General features: G+C 40.8%; 1 protein-coding gene across 1 annotated transcript in view; it reads right to left on the reverse strand.

Moving 5' to 3' along the window:
• The window catches only part of Map9 (microtubule associated protein 9), a 30173-nt gene extending 17558 nt beyond the window's left edge, over positions 1 to 12615 (reverse strand). The window contains exons 1-6 of the mRNA XM_045131066.1: positions 12548 to 12615; positions 11712 to 11944; positions 10521 to 10605; positions 8645 to 8965; positions 4639 to 4862; positions 681 to 774 (exon numbers count right to left, since the gene is read on the reverse strand). Coding sequence (XP_044987001.1) covers positions 681 to 774; positions 4639 to 4862; positions 8645 to 8965; positions 10521 to 10605; positions 11712 to 11786 — 799 coding nt within the window. The 5' untranslated portion in view covers positions 11787 to 11944; positions 12548 to 12615. The remainder of the gene's footprint in view (positions 1 to 680; positions 775 to 4638; positions 4863 to 8644; positions 8966 to 10520; positions 10606 to 11711; positions 11945 to 12547) is intronic.
• Positions 12616 to 13541: the final 926 nt, after the last annotated feature.

Genomic DNA, 13541 nt, shown 5'->3' on the forward strand with positions numbered 1-13541 from the left:
AGAAAGTAAGAGTGCTATCAATCATCAGAGTGGACTAACTACACCAGAACAGGCACACCAGGAGAGTGAAGAGCAGGCTATGCGTAACCAAGTCACTGAGGGCAACCACAGCCGATGAGTTCTGAGTTCAAGGAGCAAGCTGGGAAGAGACAAAGCACACATTTCCCAGGCCCTGCAGGTCCTGGCGGTGCAGGAGGACAGGGCTGGAGAGAGAGCCATGAATTCCCCCAATATCATACACACAGAGGACGCAGCCAGCCTCTGGGGAGTTTCATCTCTCCATGTTGTCCCCCGCCTCAAAGAGGCACTGAGCACAGGCCTATGGCCTCCTGCTCAGGGTTCCAAGGAACAGGCTTGGGCTCTGGCATGAGAGGAGTCGGTTCTGCTCTCATGGATGGCTTCCATCTGTCTGCTTCTACCACACACTGATGCCTCACAGAGAGAAATCTGCGGTCTCTGTATGGTGAGCAACCTTCCCTCATTGCTACAAAAACCTTCTCCCGGTAAAAGCTGGGCATCCACGTCAGAAGTCTACAGTCACAGTTGAGTGCATGGTCAGGATTAAAGTTCATTGAGAATATGTCTTTTCCCTTAAATATGCAAAACCTAGTTTCTCTTACAAGCAGAGTTCTAAAGAATACAAAGTCCACAAATAAGATACAATACTTAGGAATGGCCACCTTTAATGGGTGTTTTGTCTCCAGATTCTGGTGAAAAGGAATTTCCAACACTTTCTTTGAGGGATGACAAGGACAGACTCTGTAACAACGAGTCCTGTTTAAAAACAAAATATTTTTACATATTAAATTTAGCCATGAAGACTTTTAGAGAAAAGAAGGTTATTAAGCTATCTAGTGACTTTGAAATCTATATCATTATGGATTTGCTGATTAAAAACCAAAAGTATTAAGCCAGAGAAAGTGAAAGTGCTGTACTTTCCAGCCTGGATTTTTTAGCTGTTAACAGAAGTCACTAAAGGAAGTATTTCAATTCTTCAAATGTCATGTCTGTATTTGTTTGTATTAGTTTTTCAAATCCCTGCTCTTCTAAAATAAAATATCTTATATTATCTAAGGCAAAGATTCCATCTTGTTTTTTTTGTATAATTCTCTGTTTGAGAAAAGCAGGAAGATGATATTAAGTATAAACTGTTAACTTCAAACAAATATTACTATCTGTCCAAATGAAAGCAATTTAGAAAACCAAATAGCCAGCACTTCCACATACTTTAGATGAGAAACGTCATAGAAGACATGTACTTGAATTTTAATGAAAATTCTGAAGATAATTTCTGAAGTAATTATATGTTTTCACAGAATAACAATCTCACTTAAAGGTAATGGTATTATAAATATAAGAAATTTAATTTACTTCCAAACTATGTTTTAATTTACTTTCTATAATATTTTATGGGCACAAAGAAAATTATATGTCAAAAGCAATGGAACAAAAACATTTCAGAAAATGGCAGAAAGGATGAGCCACTGGGGTTTGCCTTGAAAGACAAAATTTCAACAAGGAATATGTGCAAGTTAGTAGCTTTTGAAACCCTTCCCCTATTATGTACACCTCCAGAGGTAGAGGACTATAGACTTCCTAGAATAGCCTGAGGAGAGACAGGATAGACTTTAGAGCAAAAGATAGTAAGTTTGTAGAAGAGTAACAGAGCAGTAAACTCATAGCCTGCATGTGAACTCACCCTGGATGCTTGGCTTAAGAACACATGACAGGAAGACAATCTTGGGAATCTTGTGACACCCTGAAGAGAAGCTAGAAAAATAAAGAACCTAAAAGATTACAGTTGCTATCCAGTTTGAGGAAGAATGAGAAGCACATATGTATTTAGGCACTGATTTCTCCTTGGTAAAATAGCATATTCAAAGGCACGTGACGAAATCGAGAATCTCTATGTCATTCATAATATCCAGTATTCAACCACAAATCAGTAAATAGGTGAAGAAACAAACAAAAAAATAGTAATGAATACTCTTGGAAAACAACAGAACAGTGAATGGGAAACAATACGGAGATGACCAGGTGTTGCTTTTAAGCAGACAACCACTTTAATTAAAGCAGCCAAGAGCAATATATTCATGCACTCTAAAGAAAATGTGTACACACTGGCTGCACAGATGGTGATCAGAAATAGAGCAAATACAAGACAGATTAACAGAAATTATAAGGCTGAACACTATAATAACCGACATAAGGGAAATCACTGGATGGCCTTAAAGGAAGATCAGAGATGGCCAGAAAGGTCACTGAACTGAAAGACAGAACAATGCAAACTACACGGTGTGAAAATGTGAACTCCATCTGAAAACATGTGTATATACCTGGAGTCCAGAAATCAAGAGCAAAAGAAAATAGGGTAGCAAAACTTAAGAATCCCCTCCCATGAGAAACCTTTTCATTCTCATTGATGGTATTAATTTATACATATTAAATGCTTCCCATATAAGCCTATGCAGATTCATATAAAGAAACCAGATATAGACACTTTATGATCGCCTGTTATAATTCCAAAGAAACAAAAAAAAAATTCTGAAAGTAGAAGGAAAAAACAAACAAACAAGAAAGCACATTGTGTATTGGACAATAAGATGACTGAGTGCTAATATGTCCAGAGAATCTAGGATGACCAGGAGCAGGGGAGGCCTATAGAGACTGATGTGCTAGGGAAGGAACTTGCCGCCAAGAAAAGTATATTGAATGAAACGACCAGTGAAAAGTGAAGACAGATACTTTTTGTCTAACACTAACAAAACTCAACCATAGCAAATCTGTGCTGCAGAAAGTAAGACAAAAATCACACCAATGAAGAGGAATAACAAAATGGTAAGCAAGGTCTACAGACAGGAATGAAATGCCCCAAGAACTTCTACCTGTATGAAAACTACAAATGTTTGCTTATTTTAATTCTTTAAATTTCTAGACCAGTTTCCAATGTTCTTGGATGATAAATTTACTACTATATTTTGAAGATTATATTATATGTTGATCTAACATATGTGAAAATGATAGGCCAGTAGGTAAGGGACTATAAAATAGGGAAATTTGTGTTTTACGATTTCTATGTTAAAGGTGAAATAATACATAATTTGATTCTATTCAAAAAGATTTGTGCATATACACATATATTTTAAATCAAGGGACATGAAAATACTAGAGAATAGCATTTAAAGTTAAATATCTGGGGCTGGAGAGATGGCTTAGTGATTAAGATGTTTGCCTACAAAGCAAAAGGATCCTGGCTCTACCCTCCAGGACCCACGTAAGCCAGATGCACAAGGTGGCGCGTGCAGCTGGAGTTTGTTTGCAGTAGCTGGAGGCCCTGGCACTCTCTCTTTCTCTCTATCAAATAAATAAATAAATAAATAAATAAATAAAAATAAAGTTAAAGATATGTACCTCTTTAAGTGGTGTACCCACAAATCCAAGTCTAGTGAGAAAATTTATTTGGAAGTGGGTCTTTACAGATATAACTGCAATTAAGATGAAGTCCCAGTGTGCCTAAGTCTAACGGTACACGTTGTAGGAAGCTGTGATGTGGTCTGAGAGAGGACCTTAAGACTGCTAAAAGAGACAAGGCAAGATCCCTGCAGAGCCTTGAGAGAGAATGTGGCCTTGCTGATGCCTGCATTTCAGACTTCTGACTTCCACAGCTGAGAAAGTTCTAGCATTCTAAGTCTCGTTGTGACAGTTGGTCACAATGACTACAGGAGACTAGTTCAATATTCCATCAGTCAGATGTTGTGAACACAAAATAATTGTTTGGCTTTCTCCTCTTGACTTCTCAGAACAAATTAAGAAACATCACAGAGGAGTCACTCAGCTATATTTCAAAACAGTTCCAAAGATGTGATTCAGTAGCCTACTTGACTTCCTAATTTTCAGGTGTGAATTGGAGAGCCATCCCCAGAATCTGCAGATAGGTGACAAGGAAGGGAACAGAACTTCAACAGGTCGTCTCCAGTCTATCTTCCCTGATCTGCCTAAGAAGAGTGTGGAGGAAGAGAGTTTTCCCCATATTCCTCTCTTCTAGAAGGAAGATTGGGATTGCCTTCCCAGAGTGAAGCATAAAGAGAAAGGACAGACATTTTTCATTTGTAACGATGCACCAGAGTCACCCTCTGGAAACCTGGAGAATCTGCTCCCAGTGAGGAGAGAACAGCGCCACAAATATTCACTATACATTTGTGAGTTAAGCCAGATGAATATGACTCGAACTAAACTGCCTTTAGACAAAAATTATGTAGTTCAAAGATACACAAATAACCATAATATATAAATTGTAATGATTTAGTAGTCAGTGGCATATAAACTCAGAAGAAAATTATTTTAACATTTTACTTTCTCTGAAAGTAATATGCACCTTATAACTGCGGGTGTGTTATAACTTACCTGGAAATATTTTCTTTGCTGTTGGTATACAAAATCATGTTTCATCTTTCAGTTGATGACATTTTAGACTAAATGGAATAGATCAAACTAAAAATAATTTAAAATATCTTCATCAACTATAACATAAAATATAATACACACATGCATGTATGGACAGAAACTCATTCTTTCTAATAATCAGATGCCAGGGCATGAATTCATCAAGACATTCAGCAGTCCATTGCTGGTGCTAACCTCAAGGTCCACATCTTCAGAGTGGGGTTTTTCCTCAGTGTCCAGCAGTGCTCCATTTTGCCTCGGCTGGGGAGGAGGTAAGGAATCTTCATCTTTGCTTGGGGCAGGACCTCTATGGTCTTCTTGTCGGTTTTTCTCCTCTGAGCAACCACTCACTTTCAGCAGACTCCTTGGCCGGGGTGAAGGCCTGACAGGATCTTCTGTCTCAAGGCTGCCACTCTTTTCTGAGGAAGTGTAAGATAAGTTGAAAGAATATGCAAAAGATGGCCATGGACTCAGCGACTTTCCAGGGTCCACCATGCTTTCGTTCAGTGCCATGGCCCTTGGACAGCCCAGGTGAGCCCACAGCTTTTCTCCACAAGTTTCCACAGGCACAAGAAAATGAGATTCATAATCAAAATCTTTAAAAAGCTGCTGTTTTGAAAACAACTAGTACACTCTATTTAATAAAAAGGTAACTGCAGTTTTATGAACTCTCATAATAGTCAAAACATTTTTAACACTTACTTATTTAGAGAGAAATGGGCACACCAGGGCATCTTACCTCTGCACACAAGCTTCAGATGCATGCACCACTTTGTTCGCATGGCTTTATTGAGTACTGGGTAACTGGGCACAGGCTTTCTGGCTTTTTAAGCTCCTTTAACCACCGAGCTATCTCTCTAACTACTCAACAGAATTGTTCAACAAAAGTAGGTGCTGTTCCTAGTGTGGGGAGGATGATACTAAGGATGGGATGCAGAGCTCTGGAAGTGACTCTCCCTTCTTCAGTTCCTAAGACTTCCCCAGCAGCAAAGGTGCGGTCACACTTAGGGCTGGGATATAGCCACACAGTACCTACTTCAGTATGCAGCAATTAAGTTCAATCTCAGTATTACAAAATCAAACAAAAATCCAAAACTTTCCTATTTATCATTTCCATCCCTCTTAAACTTAAAATAGAATCTACTGCTGAAACGTTTTTAGTTCCCAAAACATTGATAGATTTTTCATTCATGTACTTTTTGCTTAAATTTAACCTATGGGACATATTTAGCCACTATTCTACCAATATATTACTGTAACTCTTCAAGACTGAATTAATTAATACCTACCTTCTTTTTGTATACAAATAGCTTCTGAATGCTCATAGAAGATTCCACAGTTATACCAAATTGGGGCACTATGCATTTCCCTTGGCAGTTTTAAGTAACCCTAAAGTCTGGCCAAATGCTCATGGCAAAATTAAAGTCAACCTAGAATCTTCCCCCTATTCTCCCCATAGCCAGAGTACCATTATGTCCACACATAAGACTGACCTATTCCAGTCTCTTCATCGCACTGTTAGCTCCTCCCTTGAAATGGCTCACTGTGAGCTAGCATGTGTAAATGAATCATATCATGCCTGTCCACAAAGCCCTTGAAGGCTCACAACCACTGAATCCTAATGCAACAAGGGCTCCATAGTCTTTGGACAGTAACATGGGTATGCGTAGCCTTGTCACTGGACATCCCCATCCTCACCTCTCGCTCTTCCAACGTGTACCTTGTGTTCCTGTGATGCTGGGATAACTGACTGGTTTTGCAGACAGGCGATAGGTCTTCGGGTATCATATGTTTAATCCCAAATCAGTCCCCCCACCCAGAGTGTCCTCTTCCTTATTCTCTTCCAGTGGTTTTTGAAGCACAGTTTAAAATTACTGAATAATGCCAGGAATGAGTTACTGTGTCATTAAATTGATGAGCAAACACCCTGAGCTTCACGACTTACCTCTTATGACAAAATTCCATTTGCAGTTTTACAATTACAAATTCTCAGAAGGGAAACAGTCTAGATATTTTTCATGTACTTATCTTATATTTAAATGCACAAGGTCATCTGCTTACTGATGAATTTCCGGTTGGACACGTGGAATGTAACAATGCAGCAATGCAGCGCAGACCTCACAGCATTTAGATTCTGCTGCCACCTCGCGGCTACACTACAGTACTTCCTTACTAATGATGTTCTTCGTAGCGTTTTTTGAGGTTGTTTTGTTTTTCCAGGTAAGGTCTCACTCTAGCCCAGACTGACCTAGAACTCACTATGTAGTCTCAGGGTGACCTCGAACTCTCAGCAGTCCTCCTAGCTCTGCCTCCCGAGTGCTCGGATCAAAGGCGTGCACCATCACACACAGCTTTCTGGTGTTTCTGAAACAGGGTTTCACCAGATAGTACAAGTTGGTCTCCCCCTGCCTCAGTCTCCTAAGTGCTGGGGCTACAGGAGTGCCCTACCATACCTACTTTTACCACAGCTGTAATAATGTATTAAGTAGGTCAATTACTGCTAAGAAGATATCATGTTTGTAATTAAGTATTTCTGTTTCAGACAATTTTTGTTGCTCTACTAACATTCATTTTCTTATTTTCTTTTTCTTTTTTTCTTAAAAGTTTTGAAGATCAAACTTGCACATGCAAGGCATTCTCTAAGTCTCCAGTTCTCATAATGTCTCTCTTCGATCCTACTCACTACACTGGAAAGTGCACATTACACGTTCTTTCCATTTCACTGCATCGCATGTATGCATGTTGATGGCTTTTTACAGTTCATGAGACAGGCTGCAGGAGGTTCCTGAAACAATTTTCTTGGACAGGAATATCAGGTTTTTTCCTCCTTCACATGGGGATAGAAATGCTTAATCTATTTATCACAGTCATACATAAGTAATATGGAGCGACTTTCTCCAGTGTCTTGGACACTATTGCTCTGATGTTACCCTCCTGTCATTGTTATTAGCAAATTAAGAGAAGGGAGGGAAGAGACCCTGATGGCACAGAGGGAGATTACATGAAGGCTAATATCAATCAGTACGTCTTTCCTCAAAAAATAAGACAAGAGTGCTGAAGATATGGCTCAGCAGTTAAAGTGCTTGGCTGCAAAGCCTAACGAGCTAGGTTTGATTTGCAAATACCCACATAAAACCAGCTGCACAAAGTGGTGCAGACATCTGGAATTCATTTCCAGCAGCTGGAGGCTCTGGCACATCCATTCTCTCCATCGTCTGTGTTTCTCTGCTTGCAAATAAATAAATATTTTTTTAAAAAAAAGTATGACTAGAAGATACCACCACCCCATTAGTGCACGACTATGTGCTGTGTATATCTCAGGGGGTCTACTGAAGTCCTTAGCTCCACTCCACTTTTGCTCCTCAGGGCCCAGAGTTCAGCAGAATAGTGAGGAACACGCCAGAATTTACACCAGAAACTAATACTCAGAAGCCAACTATTGGTGGAGTTTTTCATGCAATTAACCAAATGAAGATTCCGTTTTCTTAAAGAGTCTGGAAGCTTCAACAAACATGACTAACAAAATATATAAGCACCATCAAAATGTTCTGGCAAAATAATGGTATGAAATTCTTGTGGGGTACTGGTGATTGAACCAAGAACCTGGTGTGTGCTAGCCAAGTGCTCTACCAGCGAGACACATCTCTGGTCTTGAGAGACAATTCTTTTTTTAAATCTCTGGACCATGTGGGGAGAGAAAAGATTCAACAATAGCTCCATGCTTACAAATTAAACTGAAGCTGATGGGCCAGGTGTGTGAGGAACCCTCGCTCTGGGCACACAAAGCTGCTGTGGCTGTGATGGAGAACCAGCACAGACTTCTGATTGAAGGCATATTTGGACACCAGAATCATGGGTTTTCCCTGTGGATCCATGCTTTCATGGCTGCGAAACTGAAATATTAAATCTGACTTTATTCTTAAAAATACTAGGGCTGGAGCATGTTTTAGCAGCTAAGGTGCTTGCTCATGAAGCCTGCCCATGGACTCAAGTTCAACTTTGCAGATCCCAGGTAAGCCAGATGCACAGAGGTGAGGCAAGTGCAAGGTTGCACATGCCCAGTAGGTGGCATAAGCGTCTACAGTTCCATTGTGGTGGCTGAGGCCCTGGTGCACCAATTCTCTTTCTCTCTATCTCAAAATAATAATAACAATAATAATACAATAGCTACCCTTATGAAGGCATTTTGTTGACTTATTACCTGAAGGTGGGCTTTTGATGGGAAGATTTCTGGGTTTGGGGGTCATTTTAATTCTTTCTTTTTCAACTTCTTGACGATTGCTTTCAGATTTTGAGAAGGTGTTTTCAACTATATCTTCACAACCATCAGAGGCCATTTCTTCATGGTTCTTTATGATAAATTCTAGCTTATCTTTGGTTATATCACCATTTGGTTTCTTAGTTTTCAAAAAAGACAATCTTGGAGAAATTTTTTCTTCATCATCAGATATGTGAAAATCATTGACTTTTTTCTTAACTGGATTTTCATCTACCGAAGCATCAGAAAATTCACCTAAAGAAACTAAAAAAAAAAAAAAAATATGGACACAGGTTTTCAGTGGAATGCTTTTATCTCTAAGGTTACATTAATCTAAATAAAACAAGAAGATCTTAAAAAATCTAAAGGAATAGAAACAAATTTATAACCATGAATGGATTCACATTTATTTTGCAGCTTTTGTAAACAGCTAATCTCTGAAGTTTTGTTGGCACTTATGAAATAAAGTTTTCACTTTTTTTTTTTTTTTTTTGAGGCAGGGTTTCATTCTAGCCCAGAGTGACCATGAATTCACTATGTAGTCTCAAGGCGGCCTTGAATTCACGGTGATCCTCATACCTCTGCCTCCCAAGTGCTGGGATTAAAAGCATGCACCATCATACCCAGCAAAATTTTCAGTTTTAAAAATGCTTTTAAAAATATTTTATTCATTTATTTATTGAGAGAGAGAAAGAGGGAGGTAAGGAGGGAGAGAGAAAGACAGAGAGAGAGAGAAAGACAGAAAGACAGAAAGACAGAGAGAGAGAGAGAGAGAGAGAGAGAGAGAATGAATGGGCACACTAGGGCCTCTAGTCACTGAAAACTCCAGATGCATGTGCCACTTTGTGCATCTGGCTTATGTCGGTACTAGGGAATCGAACTTGGGTGCTTAGGCTTTGCAGCAAGTGCCTTAACTTCTCAGCCTTCTCTCCAACCTAAATTTTTTAGTTTTATTAATTTCTTAACAACATTTTGTGAAGGGTTTGCCATAGTGTGTGTGTACTGGTACAAACCCTCCAAGGTGCCTCAACCTAATTAGAGACATCCAAAGAGCACTGTACCTACACTTTGGAGCACAGACTTTTATATGCAAACAATGCAATCATATAAAATCAAAAGTATTTGTAATTGAACTAGCTTTTTTCTCCATATAAAATATGAACTACAATTGAATCAGTGCTAAAATATTACGTTACCAACAGATTTAATAACGAGTGTTAGTGTAACAATAAGGTAGTGATTTAACTATTATTGAGAATATTTTTATGCTGGATAGTTATTTACTGAAGCTAGGCATCATCACACATGCTTTTAATCTCAGCAGTTCAGAGACTTGAGTTAGAATGACCACCATGAGTTTGTGGGCAGCCTGGGCTACAAAATGAGTTTCAAGTAAGCCTTGGCTAAAGTGAGACCCTGTATTTTTAAAAGGAGGGGAAGTGAGAGATAGAGAGAGAGAGAGATTTAGGATGAATCAGAAGGCATAGTGCTGAGAAGTGAACCAGGAGTGCTCAACACTGAAACATCTCTATCATACTCTTCAAAGCTCAGGGTCCACTGCAGAAGAGGTGGCGGAAAGAATGTAAGAGCCAAAGGAAGGGCACCACTCCTTATAGTGCACATTCAAACACAACGCAGAACACTCATATAAAATTTCCGGAAAATAAGAGCAGCATTCTAAATAATTAAAAAGTTGAAAGACTAACGCTAGTGAATTCACAGGGATTAAACCTAAGACACTGGGGAAGGGAAGACAAAGTGTGACACAGGAAGGGAAAAGCAGAAAACGAGAAGCTGGCTTTTGCATTCTCTCACGTACCAAGCTCATCGCTCTCAAAGTCATCGGAATATTCCGAGCTCCTCTGCCTGGCGGAGCGTGCTGTAATCGCTCTTATGAGCTCATCCTGTAAGGAGATCATTCAAATCAATTCCCATTCAAACCCAGGTGTCTCTACTCAGAATAAATTCCTTAGATAAATACATGTGATTAATATCTGCTTTAAAATGTAAGTTCTATAATCCAACAAACATTCACGTCATTCCTACTTTGGGTTACCACCCCAGTCATCAGTGTCAGGGTAGGACATCATACATTGGAACCTCTCCTGTGGCGTTTGCACTTACAACAGGAAGAGACACATGGTATCAAATAAGCTTCAGGTTACAATTCGCATTAAAGAGTAGCCTGCAAGAGGGGACTCAATCCATAAAAGATTTATGAGAAAGTGACATTTTGTCCTTCTGGGATGGGGTTGGGCCTCTATCATGCTAAGTAAGGTATCATCTACTACTGAGCCACACCTATAGTCCCAAACATGCTTTTTTGAGTATATTGCAAAAGTTGTACACACACACGCACACACACACACACACACACACACACACACCACACATATACACACACTATCAGGGCTGGAGAGATTGCTCAGTGGTTGAAGCACCCGCACGCAAAAGCTAACGACCTGGGTTAGATGCCTCAGCAGCCATGTAAAGCCAGATGCACAAAGTGGCACATGCATCTGGCATTCATTTGCAGTGGCTACAGGCCCTGGCACACTCATTCCCTCTGTCTTTCTCTTCTATACCTGTCTCTCTATGCTGCAAATGAATAAAAATATTTTTTAACGAAACAGAAGTATTTATATCATTAACATCACAAACTTAGAGAAGGAGTTCCACTGAGTCCAGCAGTGTTGTGACCGACAAGTAAAACAGGGCTACGTTGCTGTAGAACAAAGACGTTTCTACAGGGAAATAAATTTGAGGCTGCTGCTCTTGAACTGCAAACTCAGAACCTAGTGCTGAGGACACTTGGCAGCCACAGAGGAGGCACAGCACCAGGCGGCACTGCACCAGCCCAAAAGCAGTGTGAAGCTTCCTGGCACTCCACACAGGACTGCTCCCACACTCACCAAGTGCCACATTTCCTACGTGCCCCTCTGCAAGTCACTCAAAACAAAAATCATGCCCATTTAGTTAGATTTTCAAATGCATATTCAAAACACTTTACCTGAAAAGAAGTTCTCTTGGTAACTTTAGGGCTCCTTGTATAAGCCAATGTTGTGCTGAAAACTTCATCAGACATGGTGAACCTTCTTTTTTTTTTTTCTTTATTTGTACACAATAGTTAATAACTAATTTGAATAATGCACTTAACCTCTAGTGCTGGCTGAAATATACAAAAAACGAATCAGAGGTTTTGACATGAATGAGGCTTTCTATTATTATAGTTATCCCCTCCGCCTGAAAAAGAGAAAAACAACCAAAAATAAAAAACAGACCAAGTTGGTGAAAGTACTTATTTGATAGTTACCTTAATATGTAAAGAGTGCTTGGAAAGCAATATTAAATTCTCACAATGACTTTGTGGTCAAAACAAAATGCAAGTGTCAGTTATCCAAAAGGACAATGGGACAAATGTTACCAAATGCAGAATACTGTATTTCTCACATCTCTACTACTCAGAAAGTAACCCACTACTTAGAAAACAGCTATTCCTTATTTTAAAATGCTATCAACAAGACTGTCAGGGTAAACAAACAAAAAAAAAAAGGAACTATTCATTCCCATCCCATCCCCCAGCAAAGAAAAAGCTATCGCACATAGCTGTAGTCAAAGATATATACATATGCACATATATATTACGTACAATAAGTAATATATAGTATATATTCACATGCAATAGTTTTCAAGGCATTTTTTTTTTTTCTGCTCTCACAAAGCTAACAAAACCGACGGATGTGTGCCGGACGCGTGACAGCGGCGGGAGGCCCAGAGCCCGGAGCCATCCGCGCCCGTCCGCCCCCGCCCGCGCGCCCCAGGCCCGCGCCGTCCGCATCCACCCACCGCTGCGCGTGCCGCCGCCCGCGAACCCGCGATCGGGCCCCGGCCTCGCGCAGGAACGTCGGCCCGGCCGCGGCCCCGCAGCCTCCGCAGCGCCGGGCCTGGATCAGCCGACGGGCGGGGCGGAGATGGAGGCGGAAGCCGGTTGCCGGGCAACAGCGTCCGCCGGAGGAAATGACCGCTCGCCGCGGCTCTCGGGTACCCGGCCGCCGCCGAGCCGAGGAAGTGACGTCACCCGCGGTCGCCCGGGTGACAGGGCCCGCCCCGCCGTCGCCCGGGTGACAGGGCCCGCCCCGCGGTCGCCCGGGTGACAGGGCCCGCCCCGCGGCCGCCCGGCCTGGAAACCTGCCTCCTCCGGGGAACGGGGGGCGGCCCTAGGCGGGGCGAAGCGCAAGGGGTCGTCCATCTTCGCTTAGGACGTGAAGCCCGTGATTGAACGGGGCAGAATACCGCGGGAGCGATGCTTACAGACTCCGGAATTAACGCTGCACCCCTGACTCGTAGCATCCTCTCCTTACACGTGGGCGCCGTGCCAGTCTGTGGCTTTGTACTTCCGTTTCCTCCGAATGTATGTATGTATGTATGTATGTATGCATATGTATATATGTATATATATATATGTATGTGTGTGTATATATGTGTATATATATATATGTATATATATATATACACACACACATATATATATATACATATATAAATACATATATGCACACACGCATATATATATACATATATATGTATAAACATATATATACTGTATATTTTATAAATAGGTGTATATATATATATATATATATATATATATATATATATATATATATATGCACTGCACTGTACATATTATATACAGTTACTCCCCGCCTTAAACGGCTGCTGTGGTCCCAGGAAGGAATAAAGCAGTAGGATACTTGAAGAGGGTCTCGTGGACTCCTGTAAGTCCCATGCTGAGTCACAGTTTGAGAGTGCAAAGGGAACGCCGACCCTGCCTGCCTGC

The sequence above is a fragment of the Jaculus jaculus genome, chromosome 12 (assembly GCF_020740685.1).
Source record: "Jaculus jaculus isolate mJacJac1 chromosome 12, mJacJac1.mat.Y.cur, whole genome shotgun sequence".
NCBI lineage: Eukaryota > Metazoa > Chordata > Mammalia > Rodentia > Dipodidae > Jaculus > Jaculus jaculus.